At 42.9% G+C, this 23,041-nt stretch overlaps 1 protein-coding gene across 1 annotated transcript; it reads right to left on the reverse strand.

Annotated features, from left to right (window-relative positions):
- Window positions 1-9,505: 9,505 nt before the first annotated feature.
- Window positions 9,506-22,834, reverse strand: sncaip (synuclein, alpha interacting protein). Its single transcript, XM_030143490.1, has 11 exons — window positions 22,745-22,834; window positions 21,543-21,615; window positions 20,618-21,171; window positions 20,268-20,451; window positions 19,911-20,185; window positions 17,516-17,695; window positions 16,915-17,028; window positions 13,834-13,959; window positions 12,102-12,271; window positions 11,448-11,537; window positions 9,506-10,640 (listed from the first exon to the last, which is right to left on the reverse strand). The coding sequence occupies exons 1-11, from the start codon at window positions 22,799-22,801 to the stop codon at window positions 9,641-9,643; spliced, it is 2,823 nt and encodes a 940-aa protein (XP_029999350.1). The 5' UTR covers window positions 22,802-22,834; the 3' UTR covers window positions 9,506-9,640.
- Window positions 22,835-23,041: the final 207 nt, after the last annotated feature.

Below are 23,041 nucleotides of genomic sequence, written 5' to 3' on the forward strand. Positions count from 1 at the left end.
TTAAACTCCACCAAACGCACCCCCCCCGTCCACACAACAACAACAACGCACCAATTAGCGGCTGTGGAGCCTCGCCGCAGAGCAAAGGCCCATGGGTATCGACTCAAACTGTTGTCCAATAAATGAGGTCTAATTTATCAGTTTAACTCCACCCCCCCACCCCCACCCCCACCCCCCCCCCCCCCCCCCTCCTTTTTTACAAAGACACAGGAAGAAAAGATGGAAAAAAACCAAACAAACAGCTGTTTTTTTTTTTTTTTACTCGACGGCGCCCAAACCCGGCGCTCGTCACGTCTTCCCGCTAATTGTCGATTGTCGAAGGCTCATGTTTCATATTCGATGATGGAGGGACGCCATTAGAGCCGACCCCATTAGGCCCCCGGTGGGAGGGAGGGGGCGGGGGCGGGGGCGGGGCCTGCGTGGGAACCATCACAGGCCAATTTGCTTCACAAACACCATAAATCGTGGCCGTTAAGTGACTGTTTTTGATGCCGCTGAAGCGCGAAGGGATAAATATACGAGCGCTGCCGTCCGTCCGTTAAATGAGCAGAAAACACAATTCACAAGCGTCATCCGTCTCCATCTACGTGGTCAAAAATGAGGCTCAGGGGCCGCGGAGGGTCCGAGGCCGCGGTGGGTTTGAGGTTCCGCTGAATCGATTAAAAAAAAAAAAAAAAAAACCATCCTGTGGTTTGATTTGTCCGACGCTGACGTCTTCATCATTTACAGGATTCAGACAATAATAAGTAAACTGATAAATACGTCGGATTAAGGAAACGTCAGGTGGACGAGGGCGGAGCTAATGACACGTAACAGACGCCTGGTTTTACCGAACAAAGACGAGACATTGAACACAACAAAGGTTTGGTTTGATTTAAAAAAGAAAAAAACTTCATTTCCATCTTTAATGACGTCATTATTTGGTGATAAATCAACAATATTATTATTTAGTGTCAATATTCACCCAAAAAATACCCTCTTGTGTTAACGAACATAAAAACTTGTCAATATTCACAAAAACACTCATACTGTTTGTATGGAGTGCCAGTGGTGCCAAAATTAAATAAAATACATCATTTGAAAAGGCCATAAATGTTTCATTTATTAATGAAATTAGAAATACAAACATTAAATAAATAAGTAATCTATCAGTATTTACTTAAATATGTCATGAATTAATTAAAACAGCAATTTGTTTGTGCTTTTACTGGATTCAGAAGAATAATAAATAAACTGATAAATACACTGGATTAAGGAAACGTCAGGTGGACGAGAGCGGAGCTAATGACGCCTGGTTTTACCAAACAAAAACAAGACATTGAACACAACAAAGCTTTGGTTTGACTTTAAAAAAAAAACCTTCATTTCCATCTTTAATGATGTCATTATTCGGTGATAAATTAATATTATTTAGTGTCAATATTCACCCAATAAAATACCTTCTAGTGTTAACAAACATAAAAGCTTGTCAATATTCACCCAAAAAAACCCTCTTATTTATGTCACTATATAATTATATATATTATTAATATTCACAAGAAAAACATGGTTTTTCTGTCAAATGTGACAAATAGTGACAGATATTCTCATTAGTGCTCACAGTATTTACTGCAGCTATTCACAGTATGTCATTAATTAGTCTGAATATTCTGAAAAACATGATTATTTAATAAGATTAGACTTTATTGATCCCACTGTGGGGAAATGTATGAGTTTACAGCAGCACAAGAAAGGAAGGTAGAAACAAATGCCCTTAAAGGATAAAAATTTAAGTAGAAAATTTAAAGATATTTACAGAGTGAATGTTAAGGTTCACAAAAATATTAATATTTGATCTTTATGTTTGACAAAATGGAATTTAACAGTAACATTATTAACAGAAATTATATTTAGTGTCAAATATTCACAGAAATATCAGTGTTTCTTACCATCCTCACATTCACAAAAAACATTATTTTATTGTCAAATATTATAATTTGTCAACAAAAAATCTTATTTACTATAAAAATTCACAAAAATTTCATTTATTAGAACTAATATTCACAGAAACAAATATTTGGTGTTAATATTCACAAGAGAAACATGGTTTTTATGTCAAATGTAACAGATATTCTCATTAGCGTTCACATTATTTACTGCAACTATTCACAGTATGTCATTAAATAGTCTGAATATTCTCGAAAAACGTTATTTGTTAAAATTTATTTTTTTTAAAATGTATCAAATATCACTAGCGTTCTTCTAAATAAAATGTAGGTTTTTTTGTAATAAATCATTTAAAACTGAAACAATTTAACTGGCATTTAAAGGGTTAAAATCCAGAAAATTGTTGAATGTTTGGTAGTTTTAAGCAGAGCTGAAATTATTTAATACATTTCTGAAAAAAAAAGCAAAAAAAATCGTCGTACTATGACTTTATAGAAGTTTTTTTCTTTGTGCGTGTACATTTTTAAGGTAACCATAGGGTGCAAATGCATCATGGGAAAATAAAACATGTACGAGTAAAAGACACTGGATTTCAAAAATGTAACAAAAAACAAAAGTTTCTGCCAAATTTTATCCAGAAAAACCCAAAACACAAACCAAAGGATCAACAAATGAAAAAAAAAAAAAAAACACTTGAGAAATATGGGAAAAAAAATAATGCCCAAAGAGGAAAAAAGAATTATAAATATAAAAAAAATAATAAAATAAAATATAAAATAAACCCAGTAAAGAGTCAACAACAGCAGCTCATAAAGCAGCCACATATCGGACGTTAAAGAACAAAGCTGACACCATGTGGTAGAAATCCAAGAGTTTATTTTAGTTTTCAGGCATCGAAGACATTTGAACACCACGTCTGTTTCTGTACACGCTGGTTAGTAAAAAAAAACAAACAAAAAAAACTCAATCTGCTTCAACATTCACTGATACGACATCTGATCAACATCTGAACATAGAAAAAAAAAAACATCTGAAGAGTTTGGAAAAAAAAAAAGAATACAGATGATTGGAATAAAAGGAAAAAAAAACTGCATCTTCAAAAAATGTTGTGAACTGGTCAGAAACATACGACGGCGTATTAGCGCCACATCGGAAAAATAAAAACACCTGTCACTATGAGAATGAAGTGGGGATATTTCAAGAATAAACGCATATTATTATAAGAAGAAAGTCGTAGCTTAAAAAAAATAAAAATAATGTTGTACTTTTATGAGATTAAAGTCATAATATTTTGAAAATACAATCACAATAGTGCGATAAAAAGTCAGAATTTAGAAATTGTCAGCCTTAAGTAACTTCAGTAATTTACTCCAAATCTGTTCGGTTCTTAAGACGAAACAAACCCAAATGTGTGCGAACTGTCTTCAAAGTTTGACTAATGCTAATGCGTTGATGGTGGGCGGGGCTAATAGTCTCAGTATTTGGTGGGCGGGGCTAATAGTCTCAGTATTTGGTGGGCAGGGCTAATAGTCTCAGTATTTGACCTTTGTGTTTAAACCCCAAATGAAAGTGGAACCTCACAGAACGTGTATTCTGGTAAATTATGATATTTTCCCACCTGTTTTTAAATGACATTATTTTTGTAATATTATGGCTTTATTCTGGAACTACGACGACATTATTCTCATAATATTACGATTTCATTCTTCACACTTGTCACTGCGAGAACAGAATTGTAAAATATCGTGATAAAACCCATAATTTTATGAGAAAGCGGAATAACAAAAACAGTCATAATTTTATGAGAATAAAGTCGTAATATTTTGTGAATAAAGTCGTTGTTTAAAAAAAAAAAAAATCACAATTTCACGGAAATTCTGTCATACTTTTATGAGATTAAGGTCATCATATTTCAAGAATAAAACCATAATTTTACAAGAACAATGTTGTAATTTAAAAATAGGTGGAAAAATATAATTTACCAGAATCCAGTTGTACCCACTGGTCTCAGACTGGAGAAGTGGAACATTCTGAGGTTCCACTTTCATTTGGGGTTTACGCACAAAGGCCAAATACTGAGCCTATTAGCCCCGCCCACCAAATACTGAGCCTATTAGCCCATCTACACATTAGCATTAGTCGTCCGCTCCAACAGAAGTGAAAGTTGATGCTTCGTTTGTTGCATTCGCTGGAACTGGAAACTCTGTCAACAAGGATTAAGGCTTAAGATTTATAAACTATGACTTTTTATCGCACTATTGCAAATTTATTTTTAAAATATTACAACTTTAATCTCATCAAAGTGCGACATTATTTTTGTTAAATTATGAGTTATTTTTTAACTACGACTTTACTCATGTAAAATTACGGGTTTTACCTCAATATTTTCCAACTTTATTCTCGTAGTGACAGTGTTTTTATTTCTGTATGTGATGCTAATACGCAGTCGTAGAAACAGGTTTAAAAACGTCCCGGTTGGATCTGATGTGGAACCAGGAGATGAAACAAAATAGGAAATAATTAAACAAAAGTGTAAAAATACACTTCACATGGAGCTTGAACTCATTTCATTTGTAAAAAAAAAAAATAAATAAAAAGTCCAAACGCTCAGAGGAAACGTAAATGTTTTCAATTAATGTAATACTTTTGTTTTACCGGAGAAAATTGAAGTTTCGTCATAAAATCCTCCGTTTGTTTCCAGTTAAAATGAGGTTGTATCTGATGTAAAAACAGAAAACAGATGAGAACACAGACGAGGAAACGCATCCATGTTGGGTGAGTTTTTTTAATACTTAACCGTGTGTTGAAAAACATTAAATATTTAAAATAAATCTGAATGAATGAACAGCTTTAAAATGATCCAGAAGGAGTTTATGAACCAGCGCAGTCGCTGTAAAACCACAACAAACGTCCAAAAAAAAAAAAAAAAAACAGGATTAAACTAAACCTGCAGAAAATCCACAGATCAACAGTTCACGACTGCATCAGAGCGGAGTTTAAAACCCAAACCTACTGTTTAAAAGAAACGTTAAATCAGATTCATCTGAGAGGAAACATTTGTAGATGAAATAATGACGTCAAACAAGTAACAGGATCCAAACTGAACTGATGATTCATGCACACGAATAAAAACTGATGAATTATTGAATTAAATGATAGAAAAACTCAAACGTATTAAAATCAGCCTAAAAAAACAGAAAAACTCATTTCTAGTCCAAATATGTGATCAGTGTGACGTTTGACGAACACCAGTTGTGGAAACGACGGCTCTGACGATAACTCCTCTGTTGTCTGGGGCTGGAAGAAAATACCATTTCAGCAAAAGATCGCAATATTTCAATTCACAGTAGAGTATCGATGTTAAAAAGTACTGTATGGATATTTTAGGTATTTATTCAAATGCAGATATGGCTGAGGTTCTTTTTTGGTTTTCTTTACTGTTTCTATCTTATTTATTATTATTTAACCCTGTTTTATTAAATAATGGTTCTTTGAATCATCCTAAAAGCACTTTTTTCTGTCTGAGAGGCAGATGTTCGTTCCTTTTGTTGGATTGAACTCAAATCCTGTTCTGATGTTAGTTGTGAACTAATAGAATCTGAACATTTGAACAGGATCTGAAACTGGAATGTCTGGAAAACAGAACTTCAGTTTGAACACAGTTTGAACATTTGCTGATAGAACATTAGATCCTGTTGGGATCAAATACAAATGTGTTTAGGATTTGTGCAGATTTATGCTGTAGTTCAATTCTTCAAGGAAATAATCATTTAAAAAAGAAACAAACAAAAAATGGCCTTTTTAACAGTATCATGACATATCGTACGGTGATCCTAGTATTGGGATTTGTATCGTATCACCAGATTCTTGCCGATACACAGCCTTACTGTTGTCATGTGACTGTGTTAACCCTCTGGTATCCAGCTGAGCGTATTATGCACACAGGTCATCCCATGGGCCGGACTGGACCCTATGGGAGCCCGTTTTGGCCCATGGGCCGTATGTTTGACACCACTGACTCAAGTCCAAAGTAACAAGACTTAAACTCATGTAAAAACTAATGAAAACATCCTCATTATTGACATTATCTTCTGTTTGTGCAGCTAAATCATCCCACATTCAACCTTTAAATGTAAATAATCATTGACTTTTCCAGGATTTTCATTTTCATTCCTGTTTTACACAAAGTGTTGACGACGCGTAAAAACTACAAACGACCATCCAATGCCAGCTGCCACTGCAGGTGTGTGTTACTGATGTGGGCTCAGTTCATTCAGAGTGGATGTTTTTAGTGGTTTTATTACAGACGATACAGAGAGAAAAAAAAAAAGAGTTCCAGTCAAACCTGGGCTTCTTCTGCGAAACATCGTTACTGTTAATAACGAGAACATCAGTTCAATATTAATACTGATCGGACTTTCTGTTGTAAACTAAAGCAGTAACATGAGTTCAAGCTGCTGAATTTAGGAATTTAGCTCCAACACTGAAAAGAAAACCTGAAAAACACTGACGCCAGATTACGACAGTGTATTAGCGCCACGTCGGAAAAATAAAAACACCTCACTATGAGAATAAAGTTGTAATATTTCAAGAATAAAGTCGTAATATTATGAGAATAAAGTCGTAGTTACAAAAAATTTTTAAAAAACTCATAATTTAACGAAAATAATGTCATACTTTTATGAGATTAAAATCTTAATATTTTGAAAATAAATTTGTAATAATGCAATAAAAACTCATAAGTAAGTGGGTTCAGTAATTTACTCTAAATCTGTTCAGTTCTTACAATGAAACAAACCCAAACGTGTGCGAACTGTCTTCAGAGTCCTTCGACTAATGCTAATGTGTTGATGGTGGGCGGGGCTAATAGTCTCAGTATTTGGTGGCGGGGCTAATAGTCTCAGTATTTGAAACCCCAAATGACAGTGGAACCTCTCAGAATGTTCCAGTTCTTTATTATCAGACCAGTGGGGACGACTGGATTCTGGTACATGGATATTTTTTCCACCTGTTTATAAATGATGACATTATTCTTATAATATTACGACTTTACTGTCATAAAATGATGGGTTTCATCTGGATATGGTTTAAAGTGTTTTTATTTCGTATGTGGTCCTAATACTCCTTCGGACCAGATAAAACCCTCTGGGCTTTTCTGGGTTTTTTCATTCGACAGACTCGGATCAGAACTAAACTGCGACGCGTTTGCGTTCACGACTCGGTGAAAACACTGTTGTAGAAGGTGCGTGGTCCGACCTCCCCGTCCGAAAAACAAACACAGCTAAACGTCTACTTCATTCCAGAAATACTGCATAGATAAGAACCCGAAACAAACAAGTGGAATATAAGGTCAGAAAACTTAAATACGACTGTATATACACAGTGGTTTGAAACAGATCTGTTTGTGCTGGTGCACGTTGGCCACGTGCACGATTATAACCACATTCTTTAGATTCATATAAATGTGCATTAACATAAATATCAATAATTCATCTTTAGTGTCGAGGAGAGAATCCAGTGACGAACAGAAACCAATCAAACTGACCTGGGATCAGAAATCTGATGTTATTAACCCGTCGGTGTCCAGGTGAGCGCATTATGCACACTTTGTTATTAAAGGTCAGATTATTTTACACAGTTTGTTTTAGGTCTGAATTCAGCTGTTGTTCATTTTTGCCTGATTTTTTTTAAAAATTCTAAACCATCCCATAATAAACAGTGTTAAATTCCTACACTAACACCCTTCGACCAATGAGTACAAAATACACACTGACACATTTAACAGTTAACCTTTGACCTAGAACCAAAAATAATAACAATATGAACTAATGTTGGTGTGAATCACTGACAGATGACAGGAGGAACTAATAAACAAAAAAATAATAATCCAATTTAAATGTAAAATATTGGGGGGAAAAAGTTTTTTGTGTTTTTTTTTTTCTTTTTTTTTTGCATCAAAAATCTGGTTTGTTTCCATGTAAAGAGTTAAAAATATGAGTTATTCAGTATTTGGTATTTTTGGCTCAAACTGATGAAACACACAAAAAAAAAGAAACTTACAAATTGTATGAAAAATAATTTGACTGCTACTATAACTCCGGTGCTGTGCAGATTCTGTGCTTTAGGTGATGAGTAGAACCTCTGTGGACTGGACACCGAAGGGTTAAAGACGGTTCTGGACAAAAGGATGAATTCCAACTGGAGGATTTCGATTGTTCAGCAAATAAAAAAAGAGCAAATTCAACCTTTTAGTGATAAATAAATCGATAAATAACCATCAGATTCTTTGATTAAACTGAAACCAAATGGTGCGTTTTGTGAGGTTTCTGTAGGACACGGAGAACAAACAAACAAACAAACCTCCTTCATTTAGTGGATTAAAATCCTCTGTTTTCTTTCTAATGTAGTGATTCTCAGATTCATGAATCAACGTAACACATTAAAACAAAAACACAAAGAGCCGATGACAGAGCCGCTCATCAGAAATCATCAAAAATAAGACGAAGAGTCGAAGGTTTGAGGCGAAGAACACGAGAAACGCCGCCGCTGCCATTTAGGTCACATGATCACCTGACATTTGGCTACAGGTTAATATTCCACTGAGGAGGAAGCACTGGAATATAAAAGGAAAACTGTTTTACGTCCGATGTGACTTTAAATTATTATTATTGTCTCTATTTTTGCATTTATTACATTAGAATATTTAGAAAACTCAAAAATACAATAACTAACAAATAGTGGAATAAGAGCCTAAAACACACTGTACTCATGTGTCTTTTCACCTGTTTCTGAGCTGAAGTTGTTTCATTTCAGAGAAAAATGTTAAAAACCAAACAAACGCAGTCAGTAAAATTGGATTTAAAAAAACACAAAACAGAGCGACTGTTGTGTTGTATTTGGTCTAAATGCTGCAGAGTGGCACCTCCTCCTGCTATAACTGACCTTTGACCCAGATGTAAACACACATCAGCTGATCCCAGACCAGAGGACGGTGGTGTTTTTAGTGCTGATATTATTAGAAGACGTTGACTGGACCGAACACAAGTAAACACTAGTAAAACAGTAGACTAGTAAAAAAATTACAAGTCACATTTAAAGTGTAATATGAACGAACACAAACACAAAAAAACCCGGATTTCGCCAAAAAATCCGACTTGTGCATTAAGACCTGCTGTCTGAACGTAGTCGAAGATTCAAAACAGAGATGATGGACCATCTGGAGTCTGCCCAGACCATGAAAGGACTCTGAGGAGACGGTTAGTTTCAACCATTTCTGCAGAAACTGTGACTGAATCCAAATCGAATCAATATCTAACGTGTGGAGGAGGTTTGGCTCCGACACCCACCAACAGAAAAACAGAAAAACTCTAATAAACGACAGACGTACGTGAACAGTCCCACGTCTTTGACTGTTTAAACCTGGACATTAAACATATCCACTGGTTTGAGTTCAATGTGTCACATGATTCATTCTCTTTCTAATATTGGAAGTTTTGTGTGACCTCTGACCTCCAGGACAAACCAGCTGACTCTGCTCGTTTATGTGAGGAGGTCTCACTCTGACCGGTTTCTGTTTTCGGTTCAGAGTGACGCCTCTTCTCTTTAACCTGATGTTGGACGTTCAGCTGTTTCTCGTGCCGCTGCCTCTCGCCGTTCGCTCTCGACTCTTCGCTTTGTGCTCGCTGCCCGTCGTTAGGCACTTATATTTATCAAGTTAAACGTTACTGGTTTTGCCCTTTCCCTTGGCTCCGCCCCCTCCAGGGCTTCCTTTACCTTCGGACTTCCTGCCAGGCGAGTTCTGACACGTGGACTGACCGCCGCCGTTGTTGTTGTTGTGGTTTGTGTTCCCGCTCAGCGTCTCCATGATGGAACGGAATGTCCCAAACGACCGTTTGGTCTCAGAGCTTCCTGTTGGAGTCCTCTCTTTCCCATGATGCCCTTTGCTTGGCTCCGCCTCCTGGACGGCGCTCTTGTGGACCTGCTCGTCAAAGGTGACCCTCAGTTTGAGGTTCTGCGACGTCTTTCTGCGAGACGACGGCGACTTCAGCGCGCTCTTGGGGCTGGTGGCGGCTTTCTGGCCATTGGCATCGTTGAAGTCGCCTGAAGCGTCCGGGGTTTTCCCGTCGGCGGCCTCGGGGTCGCTGGACGTGGGGGAGGGGTTGTACCCGCAGCCGTCCACCGACTTGGACCCGCTGAGGGAGAACGCCAGCTTCCTGTCCGCGGTCGAGGACGAGGGGAGGTGCTTCCTCATCATCAGCTGCAGGTGGTTGGACACTGGCTCCTCCTCTGTGATTGGCAGGTGGGACGGCCTCTCAGGTCGCAGCATCCCTGCGTTTGTGGGCGGGGCTTGACCCTTCCCTTCCTCTGGCGGGTAACCGTCTGAATCCGACTCACTCAGCGAACGATGCATGATCTGTTTGAGTCTGGCCAGTTTGAGCTCCCTCCGCTCCACCAGCCCTGTCCTGCGGGGGGGCCCGGGTGCCCCAGGACCCCCAGGGGCCCCGGGGCCACAGGGGCCGTCCCTGCTCAGGCCGCCCGCCGGAGGCACCCTGTCCCTGGTACACAGCGGCTCGGATGCATCCTTCCCCAGGAGCTGCCGGAGCACCGAGTCAGGGCCCACCCCCCCCTGACGGACCATCCAGGTCCCATCACTGGGCGTCCCCTCCGCTGTCAGCATCATCTCTGGCCACGCCTCCACTGGGGGATGATGGGAGCTGGAGTCCAGAGGGAAAACACACTGAGTTTATATCTATTTAATCACTCTGTTCAATGATGAAATGTTCATGTTTTAATGAGTGATGAAGACATTTACAGCTGATAAAATGTAGACTTTGGATTTTTCTAATTAGCTGAATGATAAGTTTTATGTTCTCAGATAAAACTTCAAACACCAAATATCTGTGACAAATGAACAGACCAGGACCTGTCCTCGTCTAACCCAGGAGACGTTTGACAGTTTCTCACCTGAACTCAGCGTATGTTTGGTGACTCACGGTCACTTCCTAGTCTGTGATGTCACTGTGACGTCACTGTGATGTCACTGTGGACGTCTGAGGTGTTTTTACTCAACCTCAGCCCTGAAGGTTAACTCTGCCCGTTGACTCTTAAACTCAGGCAGAAACACTTTCAAACCCTCATTCCCTTCAGTTAAAGCTGTTTATACTCAATGAAATGACAACGTGGAAAAACATCAACAAATGAACAAAACGAAACTGAAACCATGAAACATCTGTTCTGTTGTTTCCAGTTGAACGTCTTTTTATCTGATTTTTTAACTTTTGTTCAGTGACACTCTTTAATTCCCGACTGAGGGGAAGTGTTTGACCTTTGACCTGCTGCGCATCACAAACAGGACCAGGTTTAGACTGTAAGAGCTGGGGGGGGGGGGGGGGGGGGGGGGCTGTGGAGCAGCTTTACAACTGACAACAGGAGCAAGGAGGGGTTTATACTGCAGTAGAAAGGGTGTGTGTGTGTTACAGATATGTGTGTGTATTACAGATGTGTGTGTGTGTGTGTGTTACCCTGGTGATCTGGTGGGCGTCCCCTCAGTCTTGCTGGGCTCCATCAGTCTGTGCAGCTGCTTCTGTAGACTCATCCTCTCTGTGGCCTGTCTACAAACAAACAAACAACACAGACTACTTCCATGTCCCTGTACGACAGCGTCTGTTCTATGTGGATCAGAACCAGGTGAATGAGTTCTATGTCAGGTTCTGTCTCTATGTTCCAGTCCTGGTTCTGGTCTATGTTCCAGTCCTGGTTCTGGTCTATGTTCCAGTCCTGGTTCTGGATGTACATCAATCTAACTATAGAAGTGGGCGGGACTTTCACTGGAGGAGAACTCAACTCATCCAATCACAGTGCATATCTGACTTCTATCAGTGACCAATAGGAACTAGACTGACATGTGGAACCAGTTACATGTTCTAAACCATCAACAGATGGACCAGGAGAAGGAAAGGAACAGGTTTTATATTTGAAAAATTTGTATAAACCCTGGTAAAGGTCGGAACACAGTACACAATATCTGATTGACTATTGGTGGGTTAACAACCAACCAGATGAAGACACACACACACAAATGCACGTGTACACACACACACACACACACACACACTTGTTCCCTACAGTCCACCTGCTGCTGTTCATCGTTCGTTTGTGTCTGATTCTAAACTCACTCGTTCAGCTGTTTGGTCAGTTTGACCACCTGCGAGGCCAGAGACATGCACGTCTCCACGACGACCAGGTAGCGGGCGCAGGTGGTGTGACCCTGCCGCTCGGCACTCTGGGAAGGCCGCTCCCCCTGCTGGTTCTGGACGGTGACGTTGGAGCCGTATTCCACCAGAGTCTGGACCCAAACACACACATGCTCATCTGACACTGACAGTCACAGGGTTCACACAGGTCAAACTGAAGCACTTCGAAGGGTCAGGTTCACTTTAACACTGGAGGTAAATCCAGATCTGCAGGAATACACATTACTCAGGATTATTTTATTCACTTTTAATCACAATGACGGACATTGTATTATGTCATAAACATCTAAAAATATGTTTCATAAGGGTAAAAAGTTTAGAAATTAAAGAAAAACACAAAGTTTTATCCAAAAAAGGGAATCCACTTGGTGTCCTTCAGACCAAAGAGACAAAGATGAAACATTTACCTGGAGTTGACCTGAGAACACCTGGGAAAGTTCTTTTCTGACATAAAGTTTTGTTTTTAAAAATGCATCACCTGTGTGTCAGTAGCTTTGGCTTGAGTTAATATTAAAAATAAATCAAATACATCACAGCTTGAATGGAGAGCACTTCTCAGACCTTGAAAACACAACATTGAAATTCAACCAAACCTGCAGTGAACTCAAATGAAATTCATCCACGTCGAAAAAAGGCTGTTACACAAGAAAATATTTAACCCTTAGGGGTTCACGGTCGTGGCCCCATGACTCAATCACATGACATTTTCAACACGTCATAGTGTCAGAGGTCGGTCACATGGACCACTGGGGATAAGTGCATTTGAAACACTCTCCCACTTTTTATTTGATGTTGATGGAGCAAATACAACCGGAGATATGACGGTTTGAAACCAGAGCAAACAAACGTGAATACAAGTATGAAAGTGAGGTGTGTGTGTGTGTGTGTGTGTGGGGGGGGGCTTATACTTCTGACCATATCTTTGTCATTTTTTGACATTTTTCAAAACGGAAAAAAAATGGCTGAATGTGTGGATTGTAATCCACAGACTGCATTAGCATTATAGGTGAAGGTGAGAATGACACCCCCCCCCCCAAACCAGATGAGGAAACTGGGTGGATGGGAGGGAGGGGGGAGAAAAACGGGGAAAACACCGATGTAAAGATATACTTTTATGTCAAATATTTGAGTAGAGTTTTAAATTATTACTATTTTGATTTTCTATACCTAATATTTGGAACCAATATTCACTTTTAAAGTCTTTGAAAAGGTTCGTTAAGCATCTGTGTGTTAATTATGCAATAAATTACATACATTTTTCAAATCGGATTTTATCTTTTGTGCGTTTTTTGTCCTTTTGTGTTGATATAGTAGGTTAAATTAATAAAATAATAGACAGATGAGATAAATGGAGTTGTGCTGAAAACAAAGATCCCAAACATGGGTATAGTAAACAACTGTTTATATAGTATATAAAGGCAAAATCAAATGGACTGAGAAATGGACAAAAAAGTCTCAGATAACGAAGGGTTAAAGGGTTAAAAACCAAAAATAAGAGTGTAGCATTGTAAATATTTTTACAGTTCAGTTTCAGTTGGACTGAAATGATACTGGGTTTGTTAAAGTGTCATGTAAATGTGGTGACGGACTCAGGGCTGTAACAGAGTGTGTGTACGTGTGTGTGTGTGTGTGTGTGTGTGTGGACGATACACACCTGGATGCAGGTGAGGTGTCCGTACTGAGCCGCCACGTGGACGGCCGTGTTCCCGTTTTGGTCAACTTCATCCAGAGAAATGGCCTGTTCCTGCATGAACTGGAGCAGCCACAACAGGACCTTCTCCTGCACACACACACACACACACACACACACACACACACACACACGCACGCACACACACACACACACACACACACACACCAAGGTCATTATTGTTACACGAAAACTAACGAAATGACAAAAACTAGAATTGTAAAAACATTTTTGTTAACTGAAATACAAAAAACCTATAATTAAAAGCAAAAACCCTAACTAACTGAAACTGTATTGTGTGTTTACAAAACTAACTAAAACAGTTAAAAATTATGGATAAAATTCCCTTGGTTTTCATTTTTGTCAACATCGGATTGATATGAAAGCAATTTATTTCGCTCTTTAGCAATTTTAGCTAGCGGCACCATACGACACTTTTTGCTCCGTCACTTGTGTTCACTTGTGGTTTCCTGTCGTCTTCTGGTCCCCACTCTACCTGGAAACATGGAGACTAAAGCAGCAGAGTCCTGTCTGGGATTGATTTGAATAGGAGCACAGAGAAGAAGAGAAAAGAGACCACTGAACTACAACTGAACTACAACTGAACTACAACTGAACTACAACTAAGCATTTAGAAAAAAATGAAAACTAATAAGAACTATCAAACCTGCTCCAAAAATGAATATAAACAAACTGAAATAGAGGAAAAAACAGTCAAAACTAAATAAAACTAAACTATAATGAAAAATCCAAAACTATTAGAACCTTGGTATACACACACACGCATTCACATCTCACTTGGTGTTTTAAACTCATGCTTTTCATTCAGTGTTTTATGGATGTTTTTAATGTGCGTGTTTGGGTGAAATCTTTATTTTCTGGATCTTCTGCTGCAGTGGTTTGTTTCAGGACACTCTGAAAAACAGAGGGTTTTTCCCCTGGTTAAATAAAGGTTGATAGAATAAACAAACATGCAGTACACAGATGTGTCCAGCAGGTGGCCCACCCCTCCTGTTATGTCTGTGAACTGCTTGGTTTCATTTCTGGTCCGTTCGTCTGTTTCAGATGTGACGGTTCAGGTCCGACTGTGGGCCGTTTGTGTGGATCTGAGGTTAGATCAGAGGAATGCGTGTCCTGCAGACCAGCGTTAAATCAGTTAGAGATGTTTTCAGGTTCCAAACAGACGTCTACTGTTTCTGCAGAACCGCTCCAGCTCCGACCCTGAACCACCACACTGAAACCACTGATGGAACCGTAGAACCCAGTGGTCTAATGGTGTCACTGTGGTACTAAAGGGTGTTCTGGGTGTAGTTGTGACCATGGTACTAACGGGTGTTCAGGGTGTGGCTGTGGTACTAAAGGGTGTTCTGGGTGTGACCATGGTACTAAAGGGTGTTCTGGGTGTGGCCGTGGTACTAAAGGGTGTTCTGGGTGTGGCCGTGGTACTAAAGGGTGTTCTGGGTGTGACCATGGTACTAAAGGGTGTTCTGGGTGTAGTTGTGACCGTGGTACTAAAGGGTGTTCAGGGTGTGGCCATGGTACTAAAGGGTGTTCTGGGTGTGACCATGGTACTAAAGGGTGTTCTGGGTGTGGCCGTGGTACTAAAGGGTGTTCTGGGTGTGGCCGTGGTACTAAAGGTGTTCTGGGTGTAGTTGTGACCGTGGTACTAAAGGGTGTTCAGGGTGTGGCCGTGGTACTAAAGGGTGTTCTGGGTGTGGCCGTGGTACTAAAGGGTGTTCAGGGTGTGGCTGTGGTACTAAAGGGTTTCCGGGTGTGGCCGTGGTACTAAAGGGTGTTCCGGGTGTGGCCGTGGTACTAAAGGGTGTTCTGGGTGTAGTTGTGACCGTGGTACTAAAGGGTGTTCAGGGTGTGGCCGTGGTACTAAAGGGTGCTCTGGGTGTAGTTGTGACCGTGGTACTAAAGGTTGTTCCAGGTGTTACCATGGTACTAAAGGGTGTTCTGGGTGTAGTTGTGACCGTGGTACTAAAGGGTGTTCAGGGTGTGGCCGTGGTACTAAAGGGTGTTCTGGGTGTAGTTGTGACTGTGGTACTAAAGGGTGTTCTGGGTGTGACCATGGTACTAAAGTGTGTTCTGGGTGTGACCGTGGTACTAAAGGGTGTTCTGGGTGTAGTTGTGACTGTGGTACTAAAGGGTGTTCTGGGTGTGACCCTGGTACTAAAAGGTGTTCTGGGTGTGGCCGTGGTACTAAAGGGTGCTCTGGGTGTAGTTGTGACCGTGGTACTAAAGGTTGTTCCAGGTGTGATCATGGTACTAAAGGGTGTTCTGGGTGTGACCATGGTACTAAAGTGTGTTCTGGGTGTGACCGTGGTACTAAAGGGTGTTCTGGGTGTAGTTGTGACTGTGGTACTAAAGGGTGTTCTGGGTGTGACCCTGGTACTAAAAGGTGTTCTGGGTGTGGCCGTGGTACTAAAGGGTGCTCTGGGTGTAGTTGTGACCGTGGTACTAAAGGTTGTTCCAGGTGTGATCATGGTACTAAAGGGTGTTCTGGGTGTGACCATGGTACTAAAGGGTGTTCTGAGTGTTACCATGGTACTAAAGGGTGTTCTGGGTGTGACCATGGTACTAAAAGGTGTTCTGGGTGTGGCTGTGGTACTAAAGGGTGCTCTGGGTGTAGTTGTGACCGTGGTACTAAAGGGTGTTCAGGGTGTTGCCGTGGTACTAAAGGGTGCTCTGGGTGTAGTTGTGACCATGGTACTAAAGGGTGTTCCAGGTGTGACCATGGTACTAAAGGGTGTTCTGAGTGTGACCATGGTACTAAAGGGTGTTCTGGGTGTGACCATGGTACTAAAGGGTGTTCTGAGTGTGACCATGGTACTAAAGGGTGTTCTGGGTGTAGTTATGACCATGGTACTAAAGGGTGTTCTGAGTGTGACCATGGTACTAAAGGGTGTTCTGGGTGTAGTTATGACCATGGTACTAAAGGGTGTTCTGGGTGTAGTTATGACCATGGTACTAAAGGGTGTTCAGGGTGTGGCCATGGTACTAAATGGTGCTGTGGTTGTCATGCGTTGCGGTTGTGGGTACCTGTCCGTAGCGTGCGGCGTAGTGGATCAGACTGGGATGTTCTCGGGTGCAGCTCAGTTCAGCGATGGCCTCCGTCTCACTCACCATCCACCGCACACACTCCAGATGCCCGTTCTGAAACACACACACACACAGAAGGCGGGTGGTTGGAAGTCGGTTGTCATGGTAACCTGCACTAACAGTCTGAGGTCTGGCGATAAGAGCCAATCAGGACACTGCTCATGGCTCCGAACTGCCTCTGGAGACAAAGCACTTCCTGTTTGGCAGCCAATCGAGAGGCTGGTTTCCGCGGCGACGGCGCAGACTAAACAGGAGCTTTAACTTCCTGTCTGAGTCGACACAAACGGACGTTTACCTGCTGCTGTGGAATGAAAAACCTCCAACAGCCAATCAGATGTTTCTCTTAACCCTTAAAGTCCCAGTTTCACTGATCCAACATGAACTGGTGCCTATATTTAACCTTTATTCAGTACTTTATCACCATTTATTATAATATTCTCCTGTGTGTTTTACATTTTTCTGCATAAATCATGTATTTTCCTGTATTTAATTCACTGATCATGTAGACGTTCATTACAGTAACACCCCCTTCCCCGCTGACCTTGACCCCCAGGCCGGCGGGCGTCAGCTGCTGGTTGTTGCGTTCGTTGAGGCCGTCTTCACCCATAAGAGACGTCAGATGTTGAAGACAGTCGGCGTGACCCTGAGACGCAGAGATGTGAAGAAGGTTGTTCCTGTCCTCGTCTCTGATCAACTCCAGGTTATCAGCAGCCAGGTGAGGCTGAGGAGGAGGAGAGGAGGAGGAGGAGGAGAGGAGGAGGAGGAGAGGAGGAGGAGAGGAGGAGGAAGAGGAGGAGAGGAGGAGGAGAGGAGGAAGAGGAGGAGAGGAGGAGGAGGAGGAGGAGGAAGAGGAGGAGGAGGAGAGGAGTAGGAAGAGGAGGAGGAGGAAGAGGAGCAGAGGAGGAGGAAGAGGAGAGGAGGAGGAAGAGGAGGAGGAGGAAGAGGAGCAGAGGAGGAGGAAGAGGAGAGGAGGAGGAAGAGGAAGAGAGGAGGAGAGGAGGAGGAAGAGAAGGAGGAGGAGGAGGAGAGGAGGAGGAAGAGGAGGAGGAGGAGGAAGAGGAGCAGAGGAGGAGAGGAGGAGGAAGAGGAAGAGGAGGAGAGGAGGAGGAGGAAGAGGAGGAGGAAGAGGAGAGGAGTAGGAAGAGGAGGAGGAGGAAGAGGAGCAGAGGAGGAGGAAGAGGAGGAGGAGGAAGAGGAGCAGAGGAGGAGGAAGAGGAGAGGAGGAGGAAGAGGAAGAGAGGAGGAGAGGAGGAGGAAGAGAAGGAGGAGGAGGAGAGGAGGAGGAAGAGGAGGAGGAGGAGGAAGAGGAGCAGAGGAGGAGAGGAGGAGGAAGAGGAAGAGGAGGAGAGGAGGAGGAGGAAGAGGAGGAGGAGGAGAGGAGAGGAGGAAGAGGAGGAGGAGGAGGAGAGGAGGAGGAGGAAGAGGAGGAGAGGAGGAGGAAGAGGAGGAGGAGGAGAGGAGGAGGAGAGGACGAGGAAGAGGAGGAGGAGGAGGAGGAAGAGGAGGAGGACGAGAAGGAGGAAGAGGAGGAGGAGGAGAGGACGAGGAAGAGGAGGAGGAAGAGGAGGAGGAGGAAGAGGAGGAGGAGAGGACGAGGAAGAGGAGGAGGAGGAGGAAGAGGAGGACGACGAGGAGGAGGAAGAGGAGGAGGAGGAGAGGACGAGGAAGAGGAGGAGGAGAGGAGGAGGAGAGGAGAGGAGGAAGAGGAGGAGGAGGACGAGGAGGAGGAAGAGAAGGAGGAGGAGGAGGAGGAGGAAGAGGAGGAGGACGAGGAGGACAAGGAGGAGAGGAGGAGGAGAGGAGGAGGAAGAAGAGAGGAAGAAGAGGAGGGAGGAGGAGGAAGAGGAGAAAGAGGAGGGAGGAGGAAGAGGAGGAGAGGAGGAGGAAGAAGAGAGGAGGAGGAAGGAGGAGCAGGAGGGAGAAGGAGGAGGAGGTGAGGTTATTATCATTCAGTTTTTGAATTGAGTAACATTAACGTGTGCTGAATAGAGACTGTGTGTGCTAGCTTAGCTTATCTTAGTTTATCTTATCTTATCTTAGCTTAGCTTAGCTCTGCAGATGATCAGTAACATGTGCTGTATCCTTCCAGTGTCCAGGTGAGCATATTATGCACACTTTACACTTCATGTTGTAAAAAGAAAGAATATTTTTCACAATTTGTTAGAATTCAACAGTTGTTCATTCTTTAAATTCTGATCCGTCCACTAAATCCATCCCATAATAAACAGTGTTAGATTCCTACACCAACACCCTTCTACCTAGTGAGTACAAAATACACACTGCCACATTTGACCTCTGACCTAGAAACAAAAAGAATTATAATATGAACCAATGTTACTGTTAATCACTGACAGATGACAGGAGGAAAAAATTAAAAATAACTCATACAATTTTTATGTAGAATTCTGAAAAAGAGTTTTGTGTGTTTTTTACATCAAAAATATGGTTTGTTTACATTACAAACATGGCATTTAAAGGGTTAAAAACATTACTGAGTTATTATAATTATGGAGTATTTGGTATTTTTATTTATGGCTCAAGTTGATGAAATGCAAAGAAAAAGTAAAATAAAAATAAATAAATATATAATAAGTTTAAAACCCAGCTGTGTTCAGGCGTTGTGCCCTTCCTCCAGTGCTGTGCAGACTGGGCTGTCACAGGTTAGTTGGACCACACTGACACCAGGAGGTTCACCCAGACCCACACCTCCTCCAGGAGGTTCATCCAAACCCACACCTCCTCCAGGAGGTTCACCCAGACCCACACCTCCTCCAGGAGGTTCATCCAAACCCACACCTCCTCCAGGAGGTTCACCCAGACCCACACCTCCTCCAGGAGGTTCATCCAAACCCACACCTCCTCCAGGAGGTTCACCCAGACCCACACCTCCTCCAGGAGGTTCACCCAGACCCACACCTCCTCCTCTGACTCCTCACCAGCAGTGAGATCTGTCCTTCTCTGACGATGTTGATGATGTTCTGGTTCTTCTTGGCCTCCTCATCCAGCTCCGCTCCTGCTCCTCCAAACCCCCTCTGCCCACTGCTGCTCCCTCCTGATCCTCCTCCTGATCCTCCTCCAGGAGCCCAGGGCTTGGACCCGTCCTGCCTGCCCATGCTGCACCCCGGCAGGGGGAACATGAGGCTGGAGCCCCCCTGAGGCTCCAGACTGGGTCTCTGGGAGTCTGGGTAAACCCGCGCCGACAGCAACTTATCTGGAGGAGGAGGAGGTGAAGGAAGACAGGTCACAGGTGAAAAGAGGAGGAGAGGAGGAGACAAGGAGATGAGGAGATGTACCTGCGTCGGAGAAAGACGACAGGGAGGAGGAGCAGCTGAGGAGGCTAGAGGAGAGCAGCTCCGGCTGGTAGCCTCCTCCCCCTCCTCCTCCTCCACCCGGGGAGCGGTGGAGGTGATGGAGGTCTGGATCCATAGACTTGGACTTCCTCAGGTCGGACCACTTCACCGGTGACAGAACACAGTACTGAGGGAAAGCATCAGGAGAACATGGACAGTGGTTCAGTTATTAGTGTCAGACTGGTTTCACTGGTTTCACAGAAAAACAACACAGATAAAAGGAGGTGTACTGGGGGTCTACTGGGAGTCTAGAGGAGGTCTACTGGAGGTTTACTGGGGTCTACTGGACTCACCGGGGTCTGTGAGCTGCTGCTGCCCAGGCTCAGGGGCTCGTTGTGGGCTAAGGTGGAGCTCTTCAGGCCTCCTCCGCGGTTCCTCTCCAGGGTTCCTCCACTCAGATTGCTCCCCGTCACCGAGCGCTTGTCGTGGGGGACGCGTGGCAGCGTGGACATCTGCTGACTGGACTTGATATAAGGCACATCCAGGATCTCGTCCATGTCCAGGTCGTAGTGCTCCAGCTCCCCAAACAGCGCCTGGGGGTTGTTCCCCCCGACGACACCCACTCCTCCTCCTCCTCCACTGAAGTTCTTGGCTTTACCTCCCTGGCCCTCAGAGGAGGAGGAGGAGGCATGGTGGGTGTGTTTGTCGGGGCTGGGGTCGTCCTTGCTGCCCTCCCCCGGCTCCAGGACCTTCCCATCGGACTCGGAGTCGGTGGTCTCTGGCTGGTGTTTGAGGGGGGAGACCCTCTTCACCGGTCGGAACTTACTGTGGACTTCTGCCAGGCCCGTGGGTTTGACCCCCCCAACGCCGTGGGAGGACACACCACGACTCCAGTTGATGGCTGGAGCTGCAAGAGGAGGAGGAGGAGGTGGTGAAGAGGAGGAGGAAGAGAAGGAAGAAGAGGAGGTGAAGAAGCAGGAGGAGGTAGAGGAGCACAAGGAGGAGGAGGAAGAGACGTTTAGTGGAACCGTCATTTTATTTCTCTTCGTTCTTGGTTGTGAACGATTGTTGGATTAATGTTTCAAACACAGACGATAAGAGGAGGTGTGAGGAGTTATGAGGAGGTGTGAGGAGTTATGAGGAGGTGTGAGGAGTTATGAGGAGGTGTGAAGAGTTATGAGGAGGTGTGAGGAGTTATGAGGAGGTGTGAGGAGTTATGAGGAGGTGTGAAGAGTTATGAGGAGGTGTGAAGAGTTATGAGGAGGTGTGAGGAGTTACCTGGTCTCTCCTCGGCCGGACCATCGCTCCTCCTCGACAGCTCTGGGATGCTTTTCAGAGACGTCACAGAATACTAGAGGAGAACGGAACAGACAACTGAGTCTGAGGTTCAGGTCCAGGTTCACGTTCAGGTTCTGGTTCTGGACTGACACATGAGCTTGAACCACTGAGGAGTTCAGGTAAAAACATCTCCTTGGTTTTGTTTCTTATTCAAACTGGTTTTGATTATGTCTGCAGATACCAGCCAGAGGCCTGTGTGTGTGTGTGTGTGTGTGCTCTGATCTGAAACAGAACCACAGATGGAACAGCAGAACCTGCAGAACACTGACACTGGGTTCCGAACATGTGCAGAACCATTCAAAGTTAAAGGTTTAACGACTGGGACTGATCGGATCAGTCATGAATCACAGCTGATACACGACTCCAACTGATCCGATCTGATAAGTGAAAGACGTCCAGCCATAAAAACAAGGGATTCTGGGTAAAAACAGCATCTATAAACCACAGTGGTCATATTTACTGTGACCTTTGACCTTCACATGTCTTTAACGGTTTGGTTCAGACAATATGAGATTTATGACATTAATTTACTGAGGTTTTATACCAAGAACAAACTGGACGAAAATGAGAAGTATTAAACAAAAATTAATAGAAAAAAGTAAACAAAAATGAACAAAATAAATCAACAAAATGAGTGAAAATTATTTTTTTAAAAAACAGATTGAACAAAATAATCAATATTGAACAAAACTGAAAAAAATAAATCAACAAAATGGACAAAAATCAACAAAATTATCAGAAAAAAAAAAAATGAACAAAATTATCAGTGAAATGAACAAAATAATCAGAAAAATGAACAAAATTATCAACAAAATGAAGTAAATCTGGTTTGATCGACTCAGTGTCAGATGTTTCTCATTGTTTGTGCTGTTTCTTGTCATGGGGTCAAAGGTCAAACTAAACCTTTAACGTTTAGTTCAGGTTTTTTGTGTTTCTTAAGGTTGTGCACGTTTTCCTGGTTGTATCTGAGGAAAACAGAATGAGAAATAAATAAATAAATATAGTCATTAAACCCTGACCCCCCACAGTTAAACGGTGGATCTGATGTTTCCTCAGGACTGTTCAGGTCCAGCAGGTTCAGGTGGACAGAAGAACCTCCTGTTCAGCTTTCACACATGAACGCAGGTGCGGGTGTTCCTCACCACTGAATCGTCGGAGAAGTCGATCTCGTCCAGGTCCAGGTATTCAGGAGCCTCCATCTTCACACAGCATCGTCAGTCGCACAAACAGCTGCACAAACACACACACACACACACACCATCATCATGTCATCATTTAATAGTTAAAACTGGACCCACAGTTCAGGACCAAATGTCAGAGTATGAGGTCTATGAAACCGAACAGAGAACCTTCAGGAAACACCAGCGCCCAGTTCAAACTCCTGCTCAGTCTGACACACTCTGAACTCAGAGGAAACTGTCCAGAACCCTGGGATTCTG

The sequence above is a fragment of the Sphaeramia orbicularis genome, chromosome 9, assembly GCF_902148855.1.
Source record: "Sphaeramia orbicularis chromosome 9, fSphaOr1.1, whole genome shotgun sequence".
NCBI lineage: Eukaryota > Metazoa > Chordata > Actinopteri > Kurtiformes > Apogonidae > Sphaeramia > Sphaeramia orbicularis.